The sequence below is a fragment of the Suricata suricatta genome, chromosome 7 (genome assembly GCF_006229205.1).
Source record: "Suricata suricatta isolate VVHF042 chromosome 7, meerkat_22Aug2017_6uvM2_HiC, whole genome shotgun sequence".
NCBI lineage: Eukaryota > Metazoa > Chordata > Mammalia > Carnivora > Herpestidae > Suricata > Suricata suricatta.
In genome coordinates, this window is record NC_043706.1 from 23,333,780 (window position 1) to 23,361,214 (window position 27,435).

The window sequence follows — 27,435 nt, forward strand, 5'->3', positions numbered from 1 at the left end:
TTGAGCTGGACTCTTCGTCACTCGACTGTGAGCAAGAGTCCATGGCTGTGCTTTAGTCTGCCTATGGCTGCCCATTCTCATTGATATCCCCGAGCCCCAGCTGTTACCATCTCAACACTACATCAACTTCATAGATTACTCACCAGCTTCTCCACTTAACATCATGTTCCAAACCATCCTCTACCCTGAAGCTAGAGTGAACTCTCTAAAGCACAAATCAGATGTGTCCCTCTTGTGCTCAACATTCCATTATCCACAGGATGAAATCCAAATGGGTTAGTGCGGCGCACCAGAACCTTCAGGATTTGTACCTAGACTTAGGCTGACCCTTCTCACACTCCTACTCATGGTCTCCAAATTCCAGTTATACCTAACAGTGCCCTGAATGTAGCTTTCTCTTGTTGCAGGGCTTTTGCATGTGTTGTTTCCTTGGCTGGGGTGACCTTCCTGCCTGCCAGTGCTTGGCTAATGTTTATTTATCCTTCTAGGTCTCTGCTTGGGCATCTTCTCCTAAAGGAAGGCTTTTCTCCCTTCCATTGTCCCCAATACTGGGCATGACATGCCTCTTATGTGCTTATATAGCACTTCACCTCACTCCTCCCATCATGTAACACCCTGTTCTGTGAATAGAGTGGGGCTTCGAGCCTGGTAACATGACCGGTCCTAAGTGAAATAGTTGGTACAGAGCATACAGAGTATTTGACGAGAAAGGGGCAAAGGAAGAAAAGGGGTTATGGGGTGCCTAGGTGGCTTGGTCAGTTAAGTGTCTGACTCTTGATTTCAGCACAGGTCATGATCTCAGTTTATGAGTTTGAGCCTGCATTCAAGTTTGAGCCGTCAGTGTGGAGCCTGCTTGAAATTCTTTCTCCCCCCCCCCCCCGCCGCCGCTCTCTGCCCCTACCCCACTTGTGCTTGCTCTCTCCCAAAATAAATAAACTAAAAAAAAATTTTTTTTAAAAAAAGAAAAGGAATTTCTGAGAGTAGGATGAAAGGTGTTCCTATCATACTTGCTCTATTTATTCATTTTCTTAACTTTTTCCCTCTCCTGATCCTGCTCATGAAGCCCACAATATATGGGGCCCCTGGGTGTCTCAATCAGTTAAGCACCCAATTTCGGGTCAGGTTATGATCTCGCATTTTGTGGTCTGCTGTCAGCATAGAGCCCACTTTAAATCCTGTGTGCCCTTCTCTCTCTGCCCCTCCCCTGCCTGTGCTCTTTCTCTCTCAAAAATAAAATAACATTAAAACATTTTTTAAGAAGTACTTAATATGCGGTTTTACAATATCAACTAATAATCTGGAGCTGGAATGACTTTCCTCCTGATGAATCCAGATTGATTATGCAGCTGATGAATGACTGTCTTGTATTAAAAAGTTAACATGGTTATAAGTCATTCCTTTGAGAAAAAAAAAAACCCAGAACCTCCAACTCCATCATAAGCAATATGCTATAGTGGTCAAGAGATTACCTTTGGTTTCTGAGAGACCTGAGTTCAAGTCTTGGCTCTGTCATTTGCTATGACCTTCGGTAGATTATTTAACCTACACCTCAGTTTCCTTGTCTGTAAGGTGGTTACACAAGAATATGAGACATTTTTGAGGATTACCCAAAGTGTACGAAGAACTTAACACATTGCTATTTACTACACAGTGTCAAAAATGTTGTATATCATAACTAGTGGCAGCAGGTCTTTGAAAAATTCTTTGGTTTATTTCAACATGTATCTCTCTCTTTTTCTCTTACAATTTAGCAATTTATAGTCAGATTTGAACTGAATGGCCCCAGTCACTTCTCTCTTTTCCTCTCCATGTCTCCTTTCCAATTCCCATCTGACCTTTGTCTTGTGCATTAGTGATGTATGATTCCATGGCCCATCTCTGCTGTCCTGAATCAGGAATTAGTCTACATAATCATGAGGTCTTAGAAGTTCTCCTTATGAGAAACATCATCTGAAATCCTATTCCAACTTGAGAAAAGCATTACAAATTATATATAAGAAAAAGTTTTATCTAAGTTATAAACTCTCATGTTTGTGTTATTACTAGGATCTGTGATGATTAATAAACAAATACATATTTCTAATCATCTTCTACATATGACTAGTCTACATATGACTAGTCACCCATGTTACATGGGTGTAACATCTTGTTCTAGGTTTAAACCACTTGTTTTTAGGTACCGCTAAAGATCATCCTTATGAATATGAGATTTGGCACCTGGGAGTTGGGTGATAGAAGCAATAAAATCCAATAGCATCACTGGCTTAGTGGAGAAGTTGAGGTATTGAACATAGATATTGTTGGTTGGAAAGTTAGTGACTCATGTTCTGCTATAGCAAAATGTTTGCTCCAACTGTCATCTGCTGAAACATGTAAAGAAAGCAAGAAAACTGAATGTGTAGCTAGGGGAAAAGGTAGGGAATATAAAACTTTTGTTTGTATTGGTTGCTCCTTGTGGCTTTTAGCCAACTACTACACCCAAGATATGAACATGGGCTGGAGCTAGCTTACCTGCCAGCAGAAATGGAAGGGAATGCAGTTTCGCTAAGGGATTGTCTCTGCCTGTGATCTAAATCCATTATGAGCCCTATAACTGGGAGTCTTGCTGGGGTGAAAAATCCAATTACTTTTTTTGCCCAGACTGAAGCAGTTGTAAGAAGTGACTGAACGCTCATCCAGCTTTGGCAGGAGATAAGAACGTGGCTCCAAGGCCCTTTCAAGCATCTTCCCTCAGTATTCACTGCCAGACAATGGAAACATGTCCAGCCATAATGACAGATGAGAGGTATTGCCATCCCACCCAACTTTTTCTGTCTTTGCTTCAAAAGGTCTCAAGAATAGTGAACTTCAATTTGAGAAGGAAGGGGCTGGCAGAACATAAAGAGCTATAAATAAAAGATCAGAGTTTTCAGGCGTAGAGTTTCCAGACACAGTTTTAGGCTGTGGTAACTCACACTTGGAACTGACTGGAAGCAAATAGGTTGGAAGCTTTCTACATTTGGACAGAAATCTCTAGCTTGGCTTAAAAAACTTCTAATTATTCAATTCTTAAAAGAATCCCTGGGTCCCTGCACCTGCATAAGAGAGAATGGCTGTGGAAACCCTGCAGCTCCAAAGAACATTGTATCTTCCAATGCCCATGGCGCAAATATAGCCATGGGGGAAAATGACAAAGAAGAGTCTCCCAACGGGCAAAGCCAGAGGTCATGGTGAACAATGGACAAGGGAGTTCGGCAAAGGCAACAGATACCAGAGGGGCCAATTAGGGCATGTACTCCACTGCCAGGAAGGGAGTGTTTGCCATTCCTATCCAGCAGGATTTGATAACAGCTATAGATCCATACCTGCAATATTTCCTTTTCCTACCTTTCTGGTTGCAGTTTTATTGTGGTTATTCTGCTCCTACTTCAGTAATTATATTGCATGTAAATGCAGATAACTTATTTTTTGGTTTGGGACTTACCAGACCATGAGGAGCCACATCTGTTGTGATGGAGATGACATCACCCAGAGATTCTGGATTTTTAGTGAAATGAATACCTGGGTGAGACTTTGGGGTCATCTCTTTTGCAGAAGGAGATGCATGTGTCTATGTAGGGGAAGAGTATGCACGATTATTTGGGAAGCCAAACTTCTAGCTGCCTTCCCAAATCCCTTCTCTTCTCCTTTAATACAAGAATCCTGATTTTTAATTAGGCACATTGTTGCCAGGCTAAAAATCTTTATATCACTGCCTCCTTTACCATTTAGTGATAGCCAAATATTTAAGTTCTGACCATTGAGATAAAAAGTAGTTGAGTTGCAAGGAACCCTTGGAAGTCTCCTTAAAAGGGAAGACCAGGCTCAATCCCCTTCTCCTCCATCCTGCTGATTCCAATGTGGATGTTGTCGTTGGAACTTCTGTGGCCATCTTGGACTATGAGAATCAGGGCCACAGAGAACTCAAAGAAGCATGATGATGTCATGGAGCTAGCAGATTACCACTGAATTGCCTTGCCTAGATCTTTTAAATGAGAAAGAATACATTCCATATTATTTAAGCCACTGTATTTTGAGGTTTTGAGTTAAGAAGCTGATTCAACTCGTGATTGATATACTCTGAATGATTTGGCCAGCTGAACTTTAAGGATATAAAGTAGTTGGTTTGGTGTTGTGGATTTGAGGTCTTGTCCACTGATCAGCTGCGCTATTTCCTGAGAAGTTGAAAAGAAACGCCTCTGTTGTTTTAGTTTGGAAGCTGCCAGTGTTGGACTTAATTAGGATGCATGACTGATACAGTTTCAGAGATGGGAAAAATTCCATAATGTTTTGCCCAATTAAAATGATTATAGAAAGTACACTCCCTGTGGCAAGTGGCATCTTGCCTACTGTGAGGACAGAGAAAAAAACTAGAGGTTATGGTCTGGGTCGGAGTATCTCTTCACCCACGTTCTCTGATCTAGCCCTATTGTCCAGTACTAGAAAGAAGGCGTGGTTTCACAGGTCTGATAATTTAGAAAAAAACACATCAGGAAAGTAGTCAAATTTAATATATTAAAACTCAGGTCAATGAATATTTATTCTACTTTCTATGGGCTTACATGGAATTTTTCAACCCTGGCATGATTAACATTTTGTACCAGATAATTCTTTGCTGTAGGAGGCTCTCCTATGCTTTGTAGAATGTTCAGCAGCAACCCTGGTCTCAGCCCTCTACATTCTAGTTGCAACAACCAAAATGTCACCAGACATTGCCAGGTGTCCCCTGGGAGTCAAAACTGCCCCCAGTGTAGAGCCACTGGATTAGCGTGAGGCTCAATGCTAATTTCATGATGTTTTACAATATACCGAGCCTGCTATTCACTGGTGGAGAAGAGCTACCAGCTTCCTGGAATTGGGACACAGGATCGAAACATATTTTAGTTACCTGTACTTGAGAGAAACTTTCAAAAATAGCTATAATTTAACAAGTACCTCATAAAGGTCACACACTCTCCTCAGTACTTCACATTTACTATTTATTTTGGGAGAAGTTTTTTTTAAAGCATAGGAAAGTACAGCAAAACAAAATAAAACAAAATCCTGAGCACATAGATACCAGAAGAGGTTGGTGATTGTCAGAGGTGGGGGGTGGGCCATGGGCAAAGTGAGTGAAGGGGGCCTAAAGATACAACCTTTCAGTTCTAAAATAAATAAGTAATGAAAATGTAATATACAGCATGGTGGCTATAGTTAATAATACTGTCTTGCATATTTGAATGTTGCTAAGAGAGTGGATCTCAAAAGTTGTCATCACAAGAAAAGCATTTTTGTAACCGTATGTGGTGACAGACATTAACCAGACTTAATGGTGGTGATCATTTTGCAATATACACAAACATCAAATTACTATGTCATATACCTGAAACTACTGTAAAGTTATATGTCAATTATACCTCAATTAAAAAAAGTACAGGAAGGTACAATGACAGTTTTTCTACATTTCCTGCCCAATTACTTTCCCCTCAGAAATTTGGTTTGTATCCAGGCCATATTTTCATACTTTTACTATAGAGATAGGCATCTCTAAACAATAGTCAGTGTTGCTTTGGGTATTTAAGAATATTTACATAAATGCATATCATGCATATCACAGTGTATGCAGCATTTTTGCACTCAAAGTTATATATTTTTGTGATTCCTCCATGTTGCTGCATGTAAATCTGGTTAATTTATTTTCACTTGTATATAGTATTCCATTGTATGAAGGTGGTGCAATTTATTTACCCACCTTTCTACAGATGGACTCTTGAGTTGGTTCCAGTAAATCTCTATTATAAAAGAAGACTACAGTAAACATCTTTCTATGTCTCTCTGTGCACATGTCCAATACATGCAAGAGTTTCTTCAGAAGTAGAATTGTTGGATCAGAGGCTGTGATTATTTTTAACTTTACTGGATAACACCAAATTGTTCCCCAATGTGATCGAATCAATTTACATTCCCACTAGCAGTGCATGAAAATCCCTGACTCCCCACAATCCTCTCCAGTGCCTAGTTTTATCACAATTTAAAAATTTTTCTAGGGGCGCCTGGGTGGCTCAGTCAGTTAAGCCTCCGACCTCGGCTCAGGTCAGATCTCACGTTGGTGGGTTCGAGCCCCGCGTCAGGCTCTGTGCTGACAGCTAGCTCAGAGCCTGGGGCCTGCTTCCAGTTCTGTGTTTCCTTCTCTCTCTGCCCCTCCCCCTCTCATGCTCTGTCTCTCTTTGTATCAAAATAAATAAAACATTAAAAAAATAAAAATTTTTCTAATATTGTGGGAGTGAAATGTCTCACTCTGGATTTATTTGCATTATCATGGCTTTGGTGAAATTGCACATCTTTTCCTATATTTGTTGGCTATAGTGGTTTTTTCTGTGACTTACCGTTCATGTCTTTTGCTCATTTTTCTATTGGGTTTTCATTAAAATATTTGTTTAAAATAATTTTAGTATGTTCCATACTAATGCTTTGCTTATTTTATATGTTACAAATACCTTCTTCCAGGTTTTTGTTTGTCTTCATTTTTTAAAAAAGACATCTCTTACTGCACTAAAGTTTTAAACCTTAGCATAGTCTTAATTCATACATATTTTCTTTCATCATTTGTCTTGTTTTGGACCTTGCTTAAGAAATCCTTTCCTATTCCAAGCTCATGAAGAAACAATCCTCTATTTAATAAAGTTTTCATGTTTTAGTTAAATATTTATCTCTTTGAAGTCTTTTTGTGAGTATGGTATGAGATACAGATCTCATATACTATCTCTTAACCTTACAACCCCATAAGAAGGCATTATTCCCACTTTATAGATGGGAAAACCAAGATTAGGTAAGTGACTTGTCCAAGTTTTATGGACTGTAAAAGGCAGGAGAGCCAGGACTTGAGTGCAAGTGTATTTGATCTCCAAGGTCATTCTCTTACACACATGGCATGAGGCTGTACCAGAAGGCCAGGTGCAAATAAACATGCAAGCAATTTTCTTGCATCCTCATTGTAAGGGTACCACCTATCTCTAAATATGTCCTAGCTGAGAGATTATGAGATTCACTTATTTTCCTTCCAGTGTGGTGGCTCAGGTCCACTACAGTCCTGGGTCCTCCAAGCCTCACCTAGTTTGAAACACCAGTGGATTGGACTGAACCAGGGACTAAAAGAAAAGTGGAAGTGGCCTCAGCCACCACTGAATCTTGGGATTTAATCGATATACTTAAGATTCTCATTCTTTTCTGGTCAGTTGTTCTCTGTAGATGGATATGGTAGAATCAGGGCAGAAAGAAAAGTCTAGAACAGCCGTTTGTAGCATGTTACTGTCTTCCCCATTGATTTATAAGATTGTTTCATAAAATAAGACTATTAGCTCCTTTTCTGTAATTTTTGGGGCAAATATTTCTTTAAGTTTGTTATTTTTCTTTTAGTTTGTGATACCAGTATGTTTTGACTTATCTTTGTGTGTGATCAAATCTATCAATCTTCCCCATCATTTTCTATCACTTTTATACTTAGAAAGGCCTTACGAGCCTTAAATCAGTTTAAAAGTTTAAAATAACATACAGTTTCCTTTAGAAAAATGTTAAAGTTTTCTTTAAAGTCATTTTTCATCATATAAACCAAATATTTTAAACTTTTTTTCCAACCATACTAAACAGCTTAATATGAAAAGTAATTCCCTTCCATTTACCCCAACCTCCACCTCCACTCCCCAAGGTATTTACTCTTAACAGCTTCTTGGGTACCAATTCCAGAATATTTTCATAAACGTAGAGCACAAACTACATTTGCAGCAACAAGTCATTTAATGGACTTTTTCACTTGATTCGGAGTTGTGTGTTCCTAAGCTGATGACTATTGAATTTAATGTTCTCCAATCTTAAGGGAGCTATAAACCTCACCAAGAGGCCACCAAACCGGCCATGCAGCCACCTCCCTAACCTTGCTGACGTGTACACATGGAGGCAGGAAGGCTGTGGGAGGAGGGTCCTCTGGAGCAGAATTTCTTGATCTGGAGTCCTCAGGGATTTGTGGATAGAATTCAGGGGTTCATGATCATGAGTGGGAAGAATAGTCCATCCTTCGTTTTACTATTTTCTGGCTGAAATTTAGCATATCCTTCCATTATGAATGTAGACAGCAAGCCATAATAGTATCAGCAACACCGGTAGAAGCCACAGGTGTTTTCATGTTACACAGAGTTGCTACAGATACCTCAGAATATCATTTACACTCAGCACCACCATGGTGAGGATTGTTACACAAAGCAGCATACATATTAGAGTACAAATTTAAAAAACTGTTTCGGGGCACCTGGATGTCGGGGCTCAGTGGATTAAGCATCTGGCTTTGGCTCAGGTCATGATCTCACGGTTCGTGGGTTCAAGCCCTGCATCCGGCTCTGTGCTGACAGCGAGCTCAGAACCTGGAGACTGTTTCAGATTCTGTATCTCCCTCTCTCTCTGACCCTCCCTGCTCATGCTGTCTCTCTCTCAAAAATAAATAAAAAAACATTAAAAATTTTTTTTAAAAAGAAATGTTTCAACAGCTGCATTTTAAAATAGCTTCTTTTTAACATTGCATATTTTATTTTATAAACATTATTCTAAGAAGGGGTCCATAAGTCGTTTGACATAAGACTACCAAAAGAATCCACGCACGAGAAAGATCTGAAGAAAGGGTTTGTGGTTTGCGGTTCTTCTCCTACTGGTTCCTCACAGCCAAATGAGAAGCTTCCAAGTTGTCTCTAGTAGAAACTGAGTTGTGCTATCTTGCTGGTACCGCATTCAAGGTGGATCCTGTCCCCCACTCTTAGGCTGTGATGGGCGTCTCTGGGATGGGAGCCTGGGGGGGACGCTGGGAGTGGAGATTGCCCAGAGAGCATCTCCTGGGTCACACAATAGTACGCCCATGTATGGGCGCCTCCAGTCACAAGAGCACAACCACCAAGATAGAGGAGGCTGCAAGAGTTCAGTGAAAGTTCTTTTGCTCTATTCTTCTCCATCCCTCCACCCTCACCCACTCCCAGAGGGGTTAGAAGCAGCAGAGAGGAAGAGAAAGGAAGAACAGTGCAAAAGAAGAAGCTTATTCCTCCTTCCTAGGTAGACCCATGGGCTACAAGTCCAGCCTGGGATGGATGGAGGGGAAAAATCTTTGGATGTGAATGGATATGAAATTCATCTTGGACTTGGCCTGGATTTTAATATATGCAGTAGAATCTTAGCAACCAGAGTGAGACTGCTCTTGAAGCTGAGTGACTGAACAGCTGTGTGTTCAGCCCAAGGAGTCAAGAAGAGACTAGAAAGGAAGATTTGGAGGCAGAGCTTGAAGACAAAAAATAAAGCTCTTTCATGGCATACTCCAGACAGTTCAGACTGTCTATTGTACCGGCCTCCTGTGCTTGCTTAACCATTTGTTTTTTTATGGTTTCACTTTTTAAAAACATGTAACTCTTTAACTCAAGTGGAATTTTGTCACACAGGGGGTGGATGTGGGGGGAAAGGGCAGCATGACGTTTACCCTGAAGTTAGGAGTCTCATTGTAACCAACAAAGTCCTGGATAATCTGCACACCTACCTGGCAGGTTTCACTGGAAAGGTGTCGCCATTGCTCCCGAGGCTTGTCGGGCTCTTGTTGATTAAAGTTTGGCAGGCTGCTGCTCAGGCCCTGGGGGGGGGGGGGGGGGGGAAGGATAGCGGCTGAGTCATGTGGGAGATACCTAATGTGTAACGAAAATCTGAGCCAGAGCCATGAGGGAGTGTCTGGTGGAAGACACTGGCAGGACCTTGATGTCAGTGCCTCCTGCCTATGGGCCAAGGTCTGGACAATACAGTGGGGGTCCGGGGGACTGACTGCCTTAGAGAGCTGAGGCTGATGGCTGAAAGGTAGGGTGGGTCTGCTCGGCTTTTGGAGGCTCTGAGGCACCATTCCATGCTTCCAACCCCATCTCTTCTCAATGTCACGGGTAGTCGCCATGTTCATCTGTCTGGTGTCCTGCCTCAACTCCGTGCCTACCAGCCAAACAAATCCTCCTTCCAAGCCCCCGTGTCTGCCTGTCTTCCCAGCTTATACCTTTTCCCTTACATTCATCTACTTTCTCCATCCTAAATCTTTTTCTCTTCCTTTCATTGTGCTTATTTAATGCCTTCTCTCTCCTCACTTTTCTCTATTATCTTTTTTTCATTAGTTTTATGGAGAATTTTCTTCCCACTTTAAACCAACCCTACATATACCTTTAAACTTATTATATATTACAAATTTTTATCATGTAGTACTCCATACACACCAAAGGGTTAAAATGAAAGGATCCTTGTATTTGACACCCAAAATAAATATCGCCACCTCTCCTTCACCTCCACACATTACAGCTCCCTTGAATTTTTTTTTACATATATCAAGTTTTGCAGGGGGTAATACTCCAAGAAATAGTTTGTGGATTAAGAATGCAAGGATGGGAGGTAGCGGGGCCCAGGGTCAAAAAGTCCCTTTCTGTTCACAAAGAATACACTTTAGACCAAGGCCAGACATTGACCCTGGATTGTTAGCACTTGATTTAGCATGTAAGCATGCTGGTTATTTAAGTAATCTAATACATTAGCAGCCTTTACCACTATGGGTAGGGTTTCTATCTTAACTACTCACAGAAAATGAAGAAAGGATGAGAGATTCACGATTTAGCAGCATTTCATGCGAAAACCTAGGGGCTTTCGTTAACTACAAGATTCATATCAGCCAAAAGTGTTAAGTGGCTTTGAAAGCGATGAGCATTATCACAGATTGTATTACCAGAAGTGCAATGTTCCAAACCTAGGAGCAAACGCTGTATTCACAGGATAGCAGAAATCACATACGCAATGTTAAGTAAGCATGGAGGGGCACCTGGGTGGCTCAGTCCGTGACCTGTCAGACTTCAGTTCAGGTCATGATCTCAGTTCATGAACTCAGTTCATGCCTTCGAGCCCCCTGTCCTGCTCTGTGCTGACAGCTCAGAGCCTGGAGCCTGCTTTGGATTCTGTGTCTCCCCCTCTCTCTGCTCCCCACTCTCCACTAGTGTTCTCTCTCTCTCTCTCTCAAAAAAAAAAAAAAAAAGATGGAATGATGGAAGTAATAAAGCCTGGTCAATGCCCAAACGTAGAAAACAACACAATGAAGAAAATACCCGCCTGGGGTAGTCGCCGCACTCCAAATAAACACGTAACGTTTTTGGGAAATGTCCTCCCAGTATGTTTGCCATTAGGAGCTACAAGGGAAGAGGGGCAGCGAGGGGCGGCGTGCCTGGAGGAACGCGGTCAGCCTGGGCGGGGGCTTGAGAATGTTCCCACAGGGGCTTCTGTGGGAGAAGGGCGGGCCTGCACAGAGGGTGCTAGAAGGACTTGTGCGCTTAAATTCCCGTTTCCTTAAGGGGTCTCCCCGTTTTTGGCTCCTCTCCATTCCCACCCTTCCAGAACGTGGTCACCACGTTTCTTCCTAGAGCACAGATTGAATCATATCACGCTTCTCCCGAAAAACAGGTGGTGGCTTCACTGCTGTTTCGGGATAACGACTGAACTTCTTAGCGCGGCATTAAACGTCCTGCATGGCCTCGCGTCAGATTTCATTCTGGGCTCAACTCCAGTGCCATTTCCAATGACATCTCATGCACACAAGGCCCGATCACAGAGTCTACTTTGCTTGTGTTCCTTAGAGCATACATTTTGCAGTCCTTTGCTCCTGTCGTGCTGGGTGACAAGACCAACACTCCTTGCGTTCTGTCTTCATTGATTTTTTTTTTTTCTTTCATTCTTCAACATCGGATCCAAAGGCCTCTGTGAAGTCTTCCTTCCCAGAGTTCTCTGGCTCAAGTGATATTCTTTCCTCTCTCTCTCTCTCTCTCTCTCTCTCTCTCTCTCTCAGGAATTTGTCTTTGACAAGGGGTTAAATTTGCATATCTGACTAGATGGTAAGCTCATTAAGGTCAGGGAGTCTGTGACTGACATAGTACATTCTGTATATATGTATATACACATGCACTATGCTTTGCATCCTATATACTATATATTTTATATTTGTATATTGTATGTGTTTTTATATATTTCACACATTATATATATTATATTTTATAATTCTTTTAGCCCTTCTCTTCTATCTGAGGACAGGCACACTGTGGATGTCATTGGCTTCTTTGATTGCCTATTGGAAGACAATACTTTTAGGGAACACAATCGATGTTTCACTGACTTCTAGCCCCTGTAGTCCAATCCAGCATAGCTTGTGAGTAAGACTTTAAAACTGACTTGCTGAGCGAGAATACATCTGGTGCCAGTACCAAAGACATTCAACTTTGTCTTCCAAAGAATTTCTTTCCCTCACTTGGGAGCATGTAAGTTGTATTATCTGGACATAGTTTTGGAAGAATACAGAATTAAGTCTCCATTATCAATTCTATAGTTTACCTTCAGCACATGCTTTTAATCGTATGCGAGTTTCACTGTGCCATCAAGACCTCACCTTGAATATTTTGCAGACTGCCTGTGGTTGTAGACACTTATTCTAATAACATTTCAATCCAAACATCATCAGGATATTACATTTTCTGGAAGAAAATTGGCTGACGCTTTCAGAACAGAAAAGCTTTATTTTTGGATATTTCAGGTTACCTGTATTAGAATCTCTACCTTTTGATCCTAATAGTCAAAAGGTGATTGGGTCATTCACCTTTTTCAATGATGAGTTCATAATTCCTGAAGGATGGAGTCTTCAGCATGTTGCTGTAACAGGACTCATTAGGTCTATGTCTTGGTGTGACTGATATTCTGTCCGTCAAAACAGTGAACAGACTGAGTAACTCCGTCTGCTGGGGTATGGAGATACAAAAGGTCTGAGAATAATCTGGAAATATGGATATGGGTTCCGTATCCTCAGCATGACTGGTTGATTCTGCAGGGTGTGTGTGAGAGAGTGTGTGAGTGTGTGAGAGTATGCCTATGAGCACACATGAGTGCACCCATGCAAAATGAGGTTTCAGAGAAAGTAGATTCACAGAAGGCTTGCAGGAGGACTGAGCAGGAAGAGGCTACAGGGCCTCTTTCGGATGTTTGATCTAGGCTGTGTGCCAGCAGGAGGAAGAGTGGTTTGGGGAGATTCCAGGGGCAGAAACAAGGATGCTATAGAGGTGGGTTCATGTGTTTGGAGAAGAGGGATTTTGTCCCACTTCGACTGTTCTGATCACTCTGTGTTGTAATTTATGACTCCATATGGCTGACTACCATACTAGACTGAGTAGGCATATAGTAGATTTCAAATAAAATTGATTTTCAATTGGCTTGATACTTAGAAGGAGATCAGGGCCTAGGAGGAAGGAAGAGCTCTGGAAAGGTGCACAGGGGACTAGGCTTGAGGAATAGAGGTGAGACCAGGTCCAAACCTGTGTGCAAATGGGTTTGTACTAAATTAGTGAAATAATGTGGAACTATACGAATAGCTTAGGTTGCCTATAGATTGTACCCCAAACGTGCTTTGGATTGAAGAAAAATTATTTTTTTCCACTTCAAATGGTCACCTAACCCTGTTGTATTGGAGTACACAAGATAGGAAGTGCACGGAAAAGGTCTTGAACCCATATCATCTCTTTGAAGGTGAATTGCTCTTGGATCTCTTTACAATTGGAAGCAGAAAGTTATTACAGCAGCCAACACCTTCTGTGCAAGGGCTTGTTGGGATTCCTGATAAGCCCTCAATGAAATGTACCTTTTTCCCCTTTAGGAACAAGAGCCCAGGACTCCTCATTAGGAGTAGAGTGGAAACTGTCCTTTGGTTACAGCCATGTTTTAGTCTGGCCAATAGTCAGCTCAGGTCCTTGAAGCAGAAATAACTGGACATGTTCCAGAACTATGAGGGATGAAGGAGGGAGGCAGTGTAAGGAGAGGGAACGCAACAGGAGGAAGCCAAGGCAAAGAAGAAAAGATGATCGGATCATCTTTGAGAGCTGCCACCAAGGCTGGGGAAGGGACTCCAGAGATAAGAAAGGTGACATATTAGGGGCTGAGCTTGAGACAAAGTCCATCTCACCAGTGAAGCCACCAAGATGTTTAGAGAGCAAACATGACTCGGATGTGGACCAGTCTCTGGCTAATCATGTGGGCTCAAGCCCAATTTTACTGGGTGTGACTAGAGATAAAAGAAGTAGCAGTCAAGGCCATTTCATGTGAGTGGAGTGATAACAACCTAATGAAGAAGCATTTTTTAGCTAGTTGAAAAAGAAAACCCTTAAAAAAGGAAATGTAAATTCAGAACCATGGACTAACTGTAAAATCAGTCCTTGCCAGTATTCTAAAATATGAACCTTCCACTCAACAAATGGCTTCTGTCAACAGCACAAAGCTTGCTGGCATAACCCTGAAGGAGAGGCAGTAACAGACTTTAAATGTGGAAAAGGTTGGTAACACGGAAGCAAGAGCCAGCAAGACTGAAACCAACTAGTCCTAAACCACAAACACCAGAAAAAAAGTCAGCATACCATTTGTCACCATTTCACCACCAGTCTTGCTTAAATAGCCTTCATTGAGGACGCTGAGCCCCCAGGTGGCAGCTGAAATCCTCAGCAAACACTGCATTTTATTGTGGTGGTGTCCCACCCGAGGAAGCAGCTGGAACAGTTTGTCAGTGAAAATTTAAGAAAGAGAATCCGTGACCACTCGGGACTTATGTTAAACACAATATCAAATGGAGGCACTTCAAAATTTTAATTTATTTTGGTGAGGGGGTGGGGGTATTGGATGGAATGGAGAGAGACCAGGAGAAAAGAAAACACCACACTTTGGGGGAAAAAAAAAGACGTTTGGTCAGAGGGATGGCTTGATCGTTTTCTTCATGGTTCTGTGTTGATTCGTGCTCCTCCTGCAGCAGGTGAGCCTTGAGTGTCTGAAGGGATGTGTATTGTCCGTCTACCTGACATAGGGACATGAAGTTCTTTTTGTGTCTGTGAGGACCCCTTAAATTTTCTTCTCAATAAGTAGATAAGATTTCTACCCATCCCCCTCCTCCTGAATGCATGTTGCTTGGCTAAACTTCATTACTTACTGATTTAGATTACCTCAGGTGGATTAAAACAAAGAAAACTCATAGTTCTCTGAAAATCATTTGTTCAGTGGAATGTCATACTTGTCTGAACTCGTGTTTGCCGATAGCTACTCAGTGTCAAGGAGCAGAGATGAGCTGATACATTTGGAGATTCTATGGCATACTTTCTTTAGTTACTAAAATATAAAGTTACTGAAACTATGTATCTAAATGTATATATAATATGTACTAGGGTAGGCCGGAGACTATGAGTGTGGACATTAATTTTGAGCCTACTTCCTGTCAGGTATTTTTGGAAATTATATTACCACTTAATCCTTATAACAATCAATGAGTTATCCATTATTTCCCTCATTTTACAAAGGAAGGAATGGAGACTCAGAGTACTTACAGTCCCTTTAAAGATGACAAGCACTTTTTACATGAAAACTTGTGGTCTTTTTGTGAGACATTAGCTGCTGTGATGTTGTGAGTGTGTGAGGAATTTCAGCAGTTTGCATGCTATCAGACTGAAAGCTAACTTTATGATACATTTTTTGGTGTTGTCACCTCTAAACATTGAATGAATGGTGGTAGAGAGGATAATACTAGGGAAAGAATTTTGGGGATCACATTGGTAGTGATTTCCTGTAATGCTTCTTCTGTAAATCTAAGTTGTCACTTAGCAAATCTGATGCGCCGACCAGCCGAAGGTTTATAGTACAGTTACTTGTATTACTGAGTAATCTGCCCTTTTGTTTCCAGCTTTGACAAGAATGGGCAAACTTTGGAAAAGCCTGGAGACATTCACTTTTGGTAAGAGCAGGTAAAAATGTTGGTAGAATACCATAGGGTAAATCCAACAATGTAACTCAGTGCCACCCAGGAGATACCCTCCAATTATTTTGTTGGAGTTATTAAGGGAGGGAATAGATGTATGATTCAAACTCTGGTTCAGTCATGAAAGTAGCAGAGGTAAATGCTTAGTATTGCTACAAATATCTCTTTAACTCTCAGAGTTCATTCATTTTAAGGTGACTAAAGGTAGACCATGCCAAGAGGCATAAAGAACTAAACTATATATTTATTTTTGAGAGGCAGAGAGACAGAGTGCAAGCAAGGGAGGAGCAGAGAGAGAGGGTGGACCCTGAATCTGATGCAGGCTCCAGGCTCTGAGCTGTCAAGACAGATCGTGATGTGGGGCTTGAACCCATAAATGCAGGATCATGACATGGGCCTAAGTTGTACACTTAACTGACTGAGCAACTCAGGTGCCCCTATATTTTTAACATTTATTCATTTTTGAGAGACAGAGAAAGAGCATAAGTGGGGAGGGGCAGAGAGAGAGACACACCCATAGAATCTGAAGCAGGCTCCAGGCTCTGAGCTGTTAGCATAGAGCCTGACACGGGGCTTGAACTCATGGACCGCTAGATCATGACCTGAGCTGAAGTTGATGCTTAACCAACTGAGTCACCCAGGTGCCCCTAAACTCGATTTCTATTTACTTCCCCCAAGGACTAGTTAGATATCAACACTCAGTTTTTTGGAGCTAGCAAATCGTACAGGAAGATGGTAGGTGTGCATCTAAAATAATGCTTTAAGATTTCTCCTATATTTTAAATTGCTAAAAACAGAAACCAGGCTTAAATCTGTTTGGGCCCCTGCAGACCTACACTTTGCTCTGCTTCATGGCTGGGGATGCTGACAGATGAGGACTTTATCAACAGGCATCCTTCCTCTGCCTTCTAGTTGGATTCAGCCAAGGGGAGGCATCCATGCAAATCTGGAGAGTGGGAGGGGAGAGAGGTCTAGACTCACTCCCCTCTGGGTTGTGGAGAATTTAGGAGGACAGCCCTCAACTGAATAGTTGCCTTCTTCAGGTTCTGATCATCAGTCCCTCCCCTACCCCTTCAGGTGCTAGTGTCTCCCCACTGTGCCAGCCCGGGATCCTGCCCAACATCTTGTTGGGTTCTCTAAGTGCCCATGCCCGTCTTGGCCTGAACCCTGACCAACGCCTGTTCAGCACAAGGCTTTATACATACATACAGAGGCTTTTAAACTCAATGAAAAAGAATGGCTCGGCTGTTCGGATATTTGCATTCATGGATTGCGTCTGGTAGGGTGACCAGTTGTCCCTGTTTGTTTGGGTCTGAAGGGAGCTCCCAGGATGCAGGACTTTTAGTTTTAAAATTGGAAAACAGTTTGGGGCAAACGAGATGAATTGGTCACTGTAGTACATAAACTTTAAAATTTCTAATTGGTTTTGAAAAACATTATCTTATCTTTGAAAAGATTCTATAATCACATATAAGCTGAAGTTATTTTACTAAATAGAGTGTTCTTACTCATGAGAAAATTTGTTCTGAAATGACTCTCGTTAGGCACATCGGTGTAATGTGAACAGAGGATGCATTTTTTTTTTTGTCTGTTCAAATCTGTTTACTCTCCAGAGGAAGTCACCCAAGGAACTAGCGAGACATCAGGGTGAAGTGTAAGTGCTTACTGAGAAGTTTTGAATGAATAGAGTGGCAAAGTACATCGCAGTGAAAAAGAGCTGCTTGAATATGGTTTCTGATTTAAAAAACACTTCTGGGCATTTTAAATGACAGTTCTCTGTATCCCTGTCCTTCCAGTGTGCTGTTATCCTGAGAACGTAGGAAGATATTTGCATATTAGGAAGAACATATTTTATTGCTTTGTGTAACTAATTCCATTTGTTGGTATATTTTAATTCCTAAGAGATCAGTTTGAAAAGCAAAGCAACGACCTCAAACAAAGCTAACATTTTAAGAACAAATCTTTATTTACATGTTAGGATATAGTTGGATTATTTTATTTTTTACCCAACAGAAATGTGTTTATTAAATGACAATATTATCAGCGATCATACTGCTTTCGTAAATAGGCTGCCTGGGAGGAGGGAGTTTAATACAGTTAGAAATCCACCATGATCTGAATGCTTTTCAATTCAAGATATTATTTTCTGGCAGGAGAGTTTTTGACTACTCACTGCAGGAAGCCAGAATTGCAAATATGTTTCCCTTTACTGCCATTTACTCTCAATCTTGATCCACTTCTGTTCCCCAAATCATTGTTCTCTTCTAAGAGCTGGACAAGTTATTTAAAACAAATTGGTAATATTGGCTGTGGTCTAAATTAGAACTTAATAATTTACCTCAGATGTCTTTGGAGAGCTCCCTTGGCATTATCTCTGAAATCGCTATTGTCAACATTGTTTTCTGACTATAAACTACTATAAGGAATGCGTGGAAGATATTGACCTAAGTGCATTAAATTTACGTCATTGTAATAAACATTTATTTAGTACCTACTACGTGTGAGAGGATAGTAGAAAATCAGAGTTCACAAAAGGAAGGTATTACTTGAAACATCGCACTAATAGGAAAAAAAAAGCGGTAGTCACCCATTTCAATTAGGTTTTAAAACATTACATTCTGTATTTTCATAGCTATTTTTAGACTGAGTTTTCAAGATTGGATTCCCCTTTTCTTTTGTCACCTTGTGAAATTTGTAAGAGTTTAACTCCATGTTTATAAATATCATTTATTTTCTTCGGGGAAATGTGAGAACATGAAATAAGATCCGAGAGTCCCACAGCAAATTTTCCAAGGTCTGCGTGGCTCGTCCACAGATGTGCCTTGCAGGATTGGTAGGTGATGCTTGTGGCTGAGAACGTTGTAAAATTTCAGTTTAATGGACTTAGTAATTATTGGGTCGTACTCCTGAGCTGCCGCTGTCATTGAAACGGACTGCAGAAATGAACACAAAGGTCAAAGGCCCTGTCCTGTGCCCCTGTTCAACACAGACAGGAGCATTTGGTCCAAATGTAAATTTTCTTTGGTGACAGAAACCATTTTCTTTGTCCATAATGGCAATAGAAAGTGTGCTGGGGTAAAACGACAGATCTTCAAGACGGAAGTTTGGGTGACCATTCCAGTGAAGAAATTGTGCTGACAAAAAAGATCAAGAAAATCTCACATTGCAAGTGGGCAGATTACCTGATCATAACTCAGAATGCCCCCTCCCGGCTAATAATGGCGTGTTTTGAGGTTTATCTGTCAAAGGTCAGCCCGTAATAGTTCTTCTGCCTTTGTTGTCTTCATTATAGCTTCATTCCTTTGGCTCCAGACGGCATTTTCATGTTCATGAAGATGAGTCATTAAAAGCCATAAAAAGTGAATATCTTTTTGGTTCAAGCAATTAGGTCACAGTCTGCCCAGGTCCGGTAGGAATGGCATCAAGATTGGTGTATGGGTGGGGAGGGAGGCCACCTGACGTGGGAGGAATGCTTTCAAGGGGGGCGAGATGAAGTCAAAGCTTAAACGGTTTGATGTTTCATGCTGTCCTTGGACAATTAATACAGTTACACATGTCTTTTTTCTCCTTTTTAAAAAAATTTAAATTCAGGTTAATTAACATATTCTGTAGTATTTGTTTCAGGTGTAGAATTTAGTGACTCATCACTTACATATAACACCCAGTGCTCCTCCCAGCAGGTGCCCTCCTGAATGCCCATCGCCCATTTACCCATCCCCCACCCAACACCGCTCCAGCAACCCTCAGTTTGTTCTCTATGTTTAAGAGTCTTTTATGATTTGCCTCCCTCTCTGTTTTTATCTTATTTTTGCTTCCCTTCCCCTATTTCATCTGTTTTGTTTCTTAAATTCTACATATGAGTGAAATCATGATATTTGTCTTTCTCTGACTGACTTATTTTGATTTGCATAACACATATCTTTTGACCCTGGAATTCCACTTAAAAAGTTTATATTAAGAAGGGCACCTGGGTGGCTCTGTCCGTTAAGTGTCTGGCCCTTGGTTTTGGCTTGGGTCATGATCTCACGGTTCAGAACTTTGAGCCCCCTATTGGGCTCTGCGCTGCTGGTGTGGAGCCTGCTTGGGATTCTCTCTCTCTTTCTATTCCCCACTCACACACTCTCTCTAAAATAAATAAATAAACTTAAAAAATTTTATACTAAGGAAAAAACAAAAAAAATACATGCACAAAAGTGTACATACAAGGGTGTTTATCACAGTATCATTTAAAAGCAGTTTAAAAGTGAAAATAATTTGAATACCTGTCAGTAAGGGGTTAAGATTCTCTGCAGGAATCCAAAATGTTGACGTATCTGTGTATTTCATGTAAGGCCATGTGGCATTATTTAAAGAGAAAAAAATGCCAAAAAATATGTCTAACATCATCCAACTGTTGTTCTTTAAAAAATTTTTGAGTAAAAAAAAAGAATCAATATATAGATATTAATTTGCATTCATTGCATTATTCCATAAAAAAGCTTGGTACTATAAAAACCTTTTCCTGGATAGTAGGTATATGAATGACTTTTTAAGAACTTGTTTTATACTTTTAAAATAAAAAATTGTACAAGTATTACCTCAAAAATCAGAAAAACAGCAAGGACACACAAAACTGAAACACAACTTTGCCCAAGCAGAAGTCCCCAACTGCAGGTCCTGGGTGCCTCGGCTCTGGCAGGAAGTCGCTTTGCTAGGAAATGAAAACCCCCGGCTGCACGTGGGCTCTGGCAGCTGTAGCAGTAAAGTATCCCAGGAGTCAAAACAGGAGTCAGGCAGCTAAGAACACACTCTTTCAAACATGACTTTGGATTCTACTTCTCATCCACCCCTCTCCTCCTGGTTACTGTCCCATGTCCTCACTGCCTGCTAATGTTGGCCCACTGATTTCAAACTCAGCACTCCCCAGACTGACTTGGATCTCCACCAGGTCTTTTCTAATGGGATGCACTCCCTCATTTGATCTTCCATACTTCTTTGTAGCCATTTTTGGGGCACTTATCTCCTGCAACCTGTATTCTGTTGATCTGAGTACCTGTCTTATTCTCCTTGCAGAACAGAAGCTCCTGGAGGCAGTGTTTTTTGTCTTATTCCTGGCTATCTACCCTGAAGCTCCTGGTTCCATGCTTTTTAATGGGAGGCACCCAAAACTATTACAGTAAATCAGTGATAGGACAGACAGATGGCTTCTGCAGGTTACTAGCTCTCATGACATCTGGGCTTGCTTGTTATTTCTTAGCCATGTAGAAAACCACTTTCTTATTCAATTTCATCCTGTCAAAAATCCAGGCATGGGATGTGCTATCATTTGACTTGGAGGAAGTGGGAAATGGAATCCAGCCAACTATTCTTAGGTCATTAAAAGTTATTAAAGAAAGTAATAAGAGACATGAAAGTAACCTTTGCAATAAAGTGGAAGGTCTATCTACAAAAAAAATTACTTTAGAAAGACCAGATGGAAGAAGATTCAGAGAATGGAAGAATTCAAGAGAGGAGGAAAAGAGAATGCAAGAGAGAAGGAGTTGTCAGAACAGCTGTGGAATAACCAGAATGCTGCAGTTGAACAATTTCTGAACAGGTACCAATACAGTTGCTAGTTTCAAATAAAAAAGGGGTCCTTCTAAGAATTCTGCCCTACTGTATCAGAACCAATTCAGGTGTTGGAAGATCTTACCATTGTTTCTCTTCAGAAGTAACTTCCTAATAGTATTCCCTGTATCGCCAACTCTTATTTCTGCTTTTCCCCAGGCTGGTCCGTGTCCTGCCTGGAATGCCATAAAATTCATCTGAGGTCTCTGCGTTCTCTGATCACCACCTGCAATTACAATTCCCACAAGAGGAATTTACTAAAGTAATTGGAAAATGAAGTCTCACAGCATTTAACTACTTTCCACAGGGTCCATATTGAATTTGAGAGTGAGCCAGCATTTTGTGCTTGTGTGGTGGAAGCAATAAATATCATTAAGCACTGCATCAAAGTAGCAATGCATTTAAAACGATAAAGGATAAAAAACAATTTTCAAAATTGTCAAACTTGCCCTTCTCCACCACAGTAGATGTCAATATCTTGCTTACCTGCAATGTATCATGAAGTATTGTAATATATTAAAGAGTTACTAAGCTGAGTGGCCTCATGTTATCATGAGGGTGGGAAGGTTGCCATTTGTGGTTATGAGCATTTGTCGGCATAACACCTTACAGACCAACTCAGTGCCTCTCTTTCCCCTTTCTAATAGGCTTGTGGATATAATGATGACAGTCAAATTGTCCTTGTCCTTAAGTGACCTTTAGTCTAGTAGGGAGACAAAGACATAGCCCACATCTTATACAAAAGATCTGAAAGTGAGGAAGTAAAGTGGTGTCTAAGTTGGAAGTGATTCGTTCTGAAGTAGGGAGGGCAGGAGCAAAGGCAGAGTCGTGGAAAAGCCTGTTGTGTTTTCAGAGCAGGGAGTGGATTGGGATCTTGCGGCAGGAAGCTTATGGAAACACATAGTCAGAGATAGTTATAGAAAGTCTATACATTTTGGAATCTGTTTTGGATATATTAAAAAAAAAGCTGAGGTCATTCCTGTGACTTTTGAGACATTCATCTTGAAAATGATTTTAACTCATGTCATATACAGCTGAGCAAAGTCCTAACTCAGGTACTACTCAGGTAGTACATCAAGATCACTGTTGCCAACACAAGGAACTGGGAAAAAAGAAGTTTTGCTAAACCAGTAAGAATGTTAAGGAATTTGGTGGTAGTCAGCACTGCCCAACACTCCTGCAGGGTACTGAGGTTTGGTGGGGAATGTCTGACATGACTCAAATTGGGCTGATATCATCCCCCAACTAGTCCAACTGTCCTGCTTGTGCTCCATATGAACGGCAGCTGATATTTTATGTAATAGTTTAATTTGAGATCAAATGTGCTTTTCTTGGAAGCCGCCTTTCTGTCTTAAGTCAGGGAATACTCAGCTTTCAGCAGAAGAAGCTGATGCCAGGGAGCACGCCCCCTCCCTCTGGGCTGACCAGCAGCAATGCTGTGACGGGGTCCAGGTAATAATGTGTTTATTGAGAGCTTATTATACTGCAGGCTTCACATTGAGTATTGCAGATGTATTCTCTAATCTTCACAACAGCTCTGTGACCAAGATTCTATAATTCTTATATGATGGATGAGGAATTACAGTCTATACAAGTTAACTTCCTTGAAGTAATGCTGTTAGTGGTAAAGCTGGGACTTGAACCCAGGCACTCTGATGCTCTTAATCTTACCTCCCTTCCACTGTCAAAACCCGATTTCAGAAAAGGCACGAGAGCTATTCTACTGCCAGGTAAAGTATCTGTGGAGAGGCAATCTGGTGTAGGGGTTAGCGACATGGACCATGCAGTCAATCTGACATGAGTTTGTATACTAGCTCCATACCTTCCCTGTGTGAACAGACAGATGACCGGGCCCTCCAGTCTTCAGGGTGCGCATCTGTAAGAGGCTGCTAACAGTTACACATCCCTTACAGATTATCATAAGTGTGAAATGAAATGATATACACAACTCTCCTGGCACGTGGTGTGCTCTCAACAAATGTGAGCTGTTATCCATGAGGAGTCTTGGGTGCCTGGACCACACTTGGATATTTGTGTTTTACCAATCAAATACTACTTAGGCCAAAATAAATGAATTTAATAGTAGAACTTTTTAAGAATCTGTACTCAACTATTAAATAATCTGTACTCAATAATTAAGTAATTGTTAAGTAATAGGCAAATATCTACTCAATTGTGAAAAGCTCAAATGATACAGATGACCAAGTTGTCTTTAATCACCCACATGGTAGAATCTGACTCTTCCTTAATTCTGTGAGGGACCCCCATGAAAGGGGAAGAGGGGGCCTTCCTTGGCATCTGAAAGTGATGTCATGCCTTCTTGGGGGAGCTTTCCCCCAGCCTTACTGACCAAGAATCCTTCTCTCGATACTCCTATCAAAAGAGCTGGGCACCGTGTATGTAGGGAATGGAGGTGTCTGATAGGCAGAGAAGCACCCGATTTGGGGAGGCAGTTCCAGTCCTGCTCTGTCCCTAACTCACTGTGTGATCCTAGCTGTCACTTTCTGACTATAAAATGGAGATTTGAAGCTAGAGAATCATCAGCCCCATCTCCAGGGACCATTTCACTGGACATCTTCATGTGACAAATACAGGAATGACAAATCACCTCCACATTAACGGAATTGCCCAGGATCACATACCTAGTAAGCAGCAGAGCTAAGACTAGAAAGAGCCCCTCACTCCTAGTTCTCAGGTCCTGGATATCTGTAGTGAATGAGTAGTGAATACTTTTCTTTCTTCTCTCATCTGGGTTCTCATCTACAGGACCCATTTAAAGCTCTGCAGTCCTCTACCACTCTAAATCTCTCTGTCTGTCTCTCTCCTTCTGTCTCTCAGAGACTAGCAGAGTTGTCCCAGACTTCAGCATGAAAGAGTATATAAATAAAGTAAGTAAAGCCCCTTTTCCCCCTGACTTGGGGGATCCCAGTGTAACAGGACCCAGGGCACCTTCAGCAGCTTTCCTGGTCATGAACGCCCTCAGCTGTGCCCAGGAGGGTGGTCCTACTCACCCACAACTGTCCTGGGTCTCTAATCAAAGCCATCAACTACTGAGAATGAGGATGGCAGCCACCTGTGTGGACCCAACCCCTTCCATCTTCTTCACTTCCCTTCTTACTCTATTTCTACCTTCCCTTGAGACACTGCCAATAGCCTTGCCCAGGAAGAAATTCAGAGGACTTTCTGGCATCTCTGCCACCCTCCGGCCCCTCCCCAGGAATGGAAATTACTTCAACGTCTGCCAATGACTTGGGATAACAGAGTTATTATTGCTCAAGTGCAGAATTCTGGTGCTCTTCCTGTCACAGGCTCCTAGCCTGAAATCTTCAGAGGGCAGCAGGGTCTATTTCTACTTAACTGTTTTCTTTTCTTTTCTTTTCTTTTTTCTTTTCGGAGAGGGAAAGAAAGAATGAGTGGGGGAGGGGCAGAGAGAGAGGATCCAAAGCATGGTCTGTGCTGACGGCAGAGACCCTGATGTGGGGCTTGAACTCACAAACCATGAAATCATGACCTAAGCTGAAGTTGGACGCTCAACCAACTAAACCACCCAGGAGCCCCTTAACTACTGTTTTTTAATTTTCTACTGCAGTGACAGCCTGCCCTCTTGTAGCCTCTGCTGAAGCCCCTTACCAGTCAGCTCCGATACAGATCGCCTCCATCACTCAGAAGACAAACTCACATACACACAACAAATGATCATTAAGGAAGATGTTCAGAAAATGGCCCCAAGGTCTGAATTACCCAGAGCACTGTGATGCTGATCTCTTCTCTGGGCTTGCCACCAAATATGGCTTGTAAATGACCTACCCCTGAGAAAGATGTAGCTCATAAGGCAAATTCAGAGAAGTAAGAAGAAGGCTTTTTGCTCTCCATGAGGAGAAACTGAGGAGATTACAGTGTGAAAGGACACAGGGCAGGAGGGAACGCAGGAGGAGAGAAAAAGGAAACAGCTGTGATTAAGCAACAATAACAGCTACGGGGCTCAGGAGACTTGAGTAATTTTTATCTGAGCTCTGCCATTCACTAGGTGTGGGACCTCCAGTAAATCACTTTACCTTCCTGCTTTGTCATTTCCTTGTCTGCAGTCGGAGAGGGTTGGGTTAAAGGGCCCCTTCTAGAGAAAGCGTTCAATTAGCACACCATCTCTCCTCCACACTAGGGGCTGGGTGGAGGGAGAAGGGCAGAGGGTCTTCAGCTACGGTTCTTGCCCCTGGAAAGTTTGTGATCTTGTTGGGGAGATCAGTACATGGACGGTACTGTGAAGCGGTGATAAATTCACTGTGTGGGACTGTGTGTGGAATCACGGGGCTCATGTCAACCACAGGGATTTAGAAAGGGGCCAGAGGGGAGGTCTGGGATGCTTCTTGGAGGAGGTAAGACATGAGAAGGGATTGAAGGGTGATTAGAATGTAAGGAGAGGAGAGAGGGGAGGGGAGCCTGCCAAGTGGAGCAGAGGTGCCTGTGGGAAGAAGGAGCTGAATATTGTTTGCAGATTGAGCCCATTATGTAAGTCCCGAAAGCCATCAGATTTCTTCCTTCTTTTTTTAAGAAAAATTTTTTTTGAGAGAGAGAGACTATAAGCATGCATGTAGGGGAGAGGGGCAGAGTGAAAGGGAGAAAGAGAACCCCAAGCAGGTTTTCCACTGTAAGCACAGAGCCCGACCTGGGACTCCATCCCATGAACCATGAGATTATGATCTGAGCTGAAATCAAGAGTGGGACACAACCTACTGAGCCAACCAGGTGCCCCAAAGCTTCTTTTTTTAAATGAATTGTTTCTGGTTTCAGGGGTTAGAGGTACGCTTGATAAAATGAAGAGGGACCAAACAGGAAGTGGTTCTCAACCCTGGAGGCACATTGAAATATGGTTACTTCAGCCCCTTCTCTAGAAATTCCGGTTTATTTGGTCTGGAGAGAAAGCCAAAGTATAGTTCCTTCTTTTCCTTTTCCTGCTTCCCTCTCTCCTTCTTTTTCTCCCTCCTTTCTCTCTCTCTATTTCTCTTTCTGTTGCTATTTGGGTATGAGGTGTTAAGGGCCTGAAATAAAATAGTGGCACTTGAAATGGAAAAGAAATTAAGATAAAGAGACATTTTAAAGGAAAAACTGCCAGGTACCTTGCTAATGAACTATATAGTATTAAAAAGAGATTCCATTCATTTCTTCAAAATATTTATTGAGCACTTAGCATATGCCTTATATTAAATCAGAGGTATGTGGAATTCAGATGGCAACACCCTGGTCCTTCCTTCAAGGAGCCTACGTTTAGTAGATGACAAAGAAAAGAACTATAATACAAGGAGAATACAGAAACTGGATGAAGGGTATTTTTTTTTCTTATGGTGTGGAGATATATGGAGAGGAGAGGGCTAGAGTCCCTGTGGCAGACACAACAAAGAAAGTTCTCCACAGAAGTGCCCTTGAGTGGCAGCTTGAAGTATCAGTAGGTGGGGTTGGAGGAAGGGGTTGCCCAGGGGGAGTCACAGTACAAGGAGAGGTGTGGAGATGGCTGGGTGTAATGAAGGGCAGAATGAATGATGGCCACCAACAGCCTGACCCCGAAGAAGGACGTGGTGTATGGAAGGCTTTGTGAGAAATGTAGATTAGTGATGGAGAAGGTTAGATTGTTTTGTGGGTTACCTTTTGATTTTTGAATGTTGGCAATGTTTTATTTTTGACCTTAGTCACAGTTATAGGAGTATTCATTGTAGCAGTATTTTTTAAAATGTACATACAAGTTTATCAGCTTTCTGCTTGTATATTATTTCATAGCTTTAAATGTTTAATTAAAGAACAGTGGATATAATCAATGTGACATAATTGTTATAAGCCTAATGCACCTAATAGTACAATCTAATGTGTCCGGGCCGCCAAGTTTTCCGTCTGCCTCAGGCAAGGATTATCACTCCGTTGAGAGAGCCAGTAAGCAAGATTTGCATCTGGAGGCTGGAGATTGCCATTTCCTGGTCAAAATAACTTTGGCGACTGTC

General features: G+C 41.7%; 1 protein-coding gene across 3 annotated transcripts in view; it reads right to left on the minus strand.

The window, feature by feature from the left end:
* Positions 1 to 27,435, minus strand: part of CDYL (chromodomain Y like) — a 244,528-nt gene that overhangs the window by 212,083 nt on the left and 5,010 nt on the right. For all 3 annotated transcript variants that reach the window (XM_029944263.1, XM_029944260.1, XM_029944261.1), the window contains 2 exons: positions 21,534 to 21,674; positions 9,563 to 9,652 (listed from right to left, as the gene is read on the minus strand). In XM_029944263.1, the coding sequence (XP_029800123.1) occupies positions 9,563 to 9,652; positions 21,534 to 21,536 (93 nt within the window). In that variant the 5' untranslated portion in view covers positions 21,537 to 21,674. The remainder of the gene's footprint in view (positions 1 to 9,562; positions 9,653 to 21,533; positions 21,675 to 27,435) is intronic.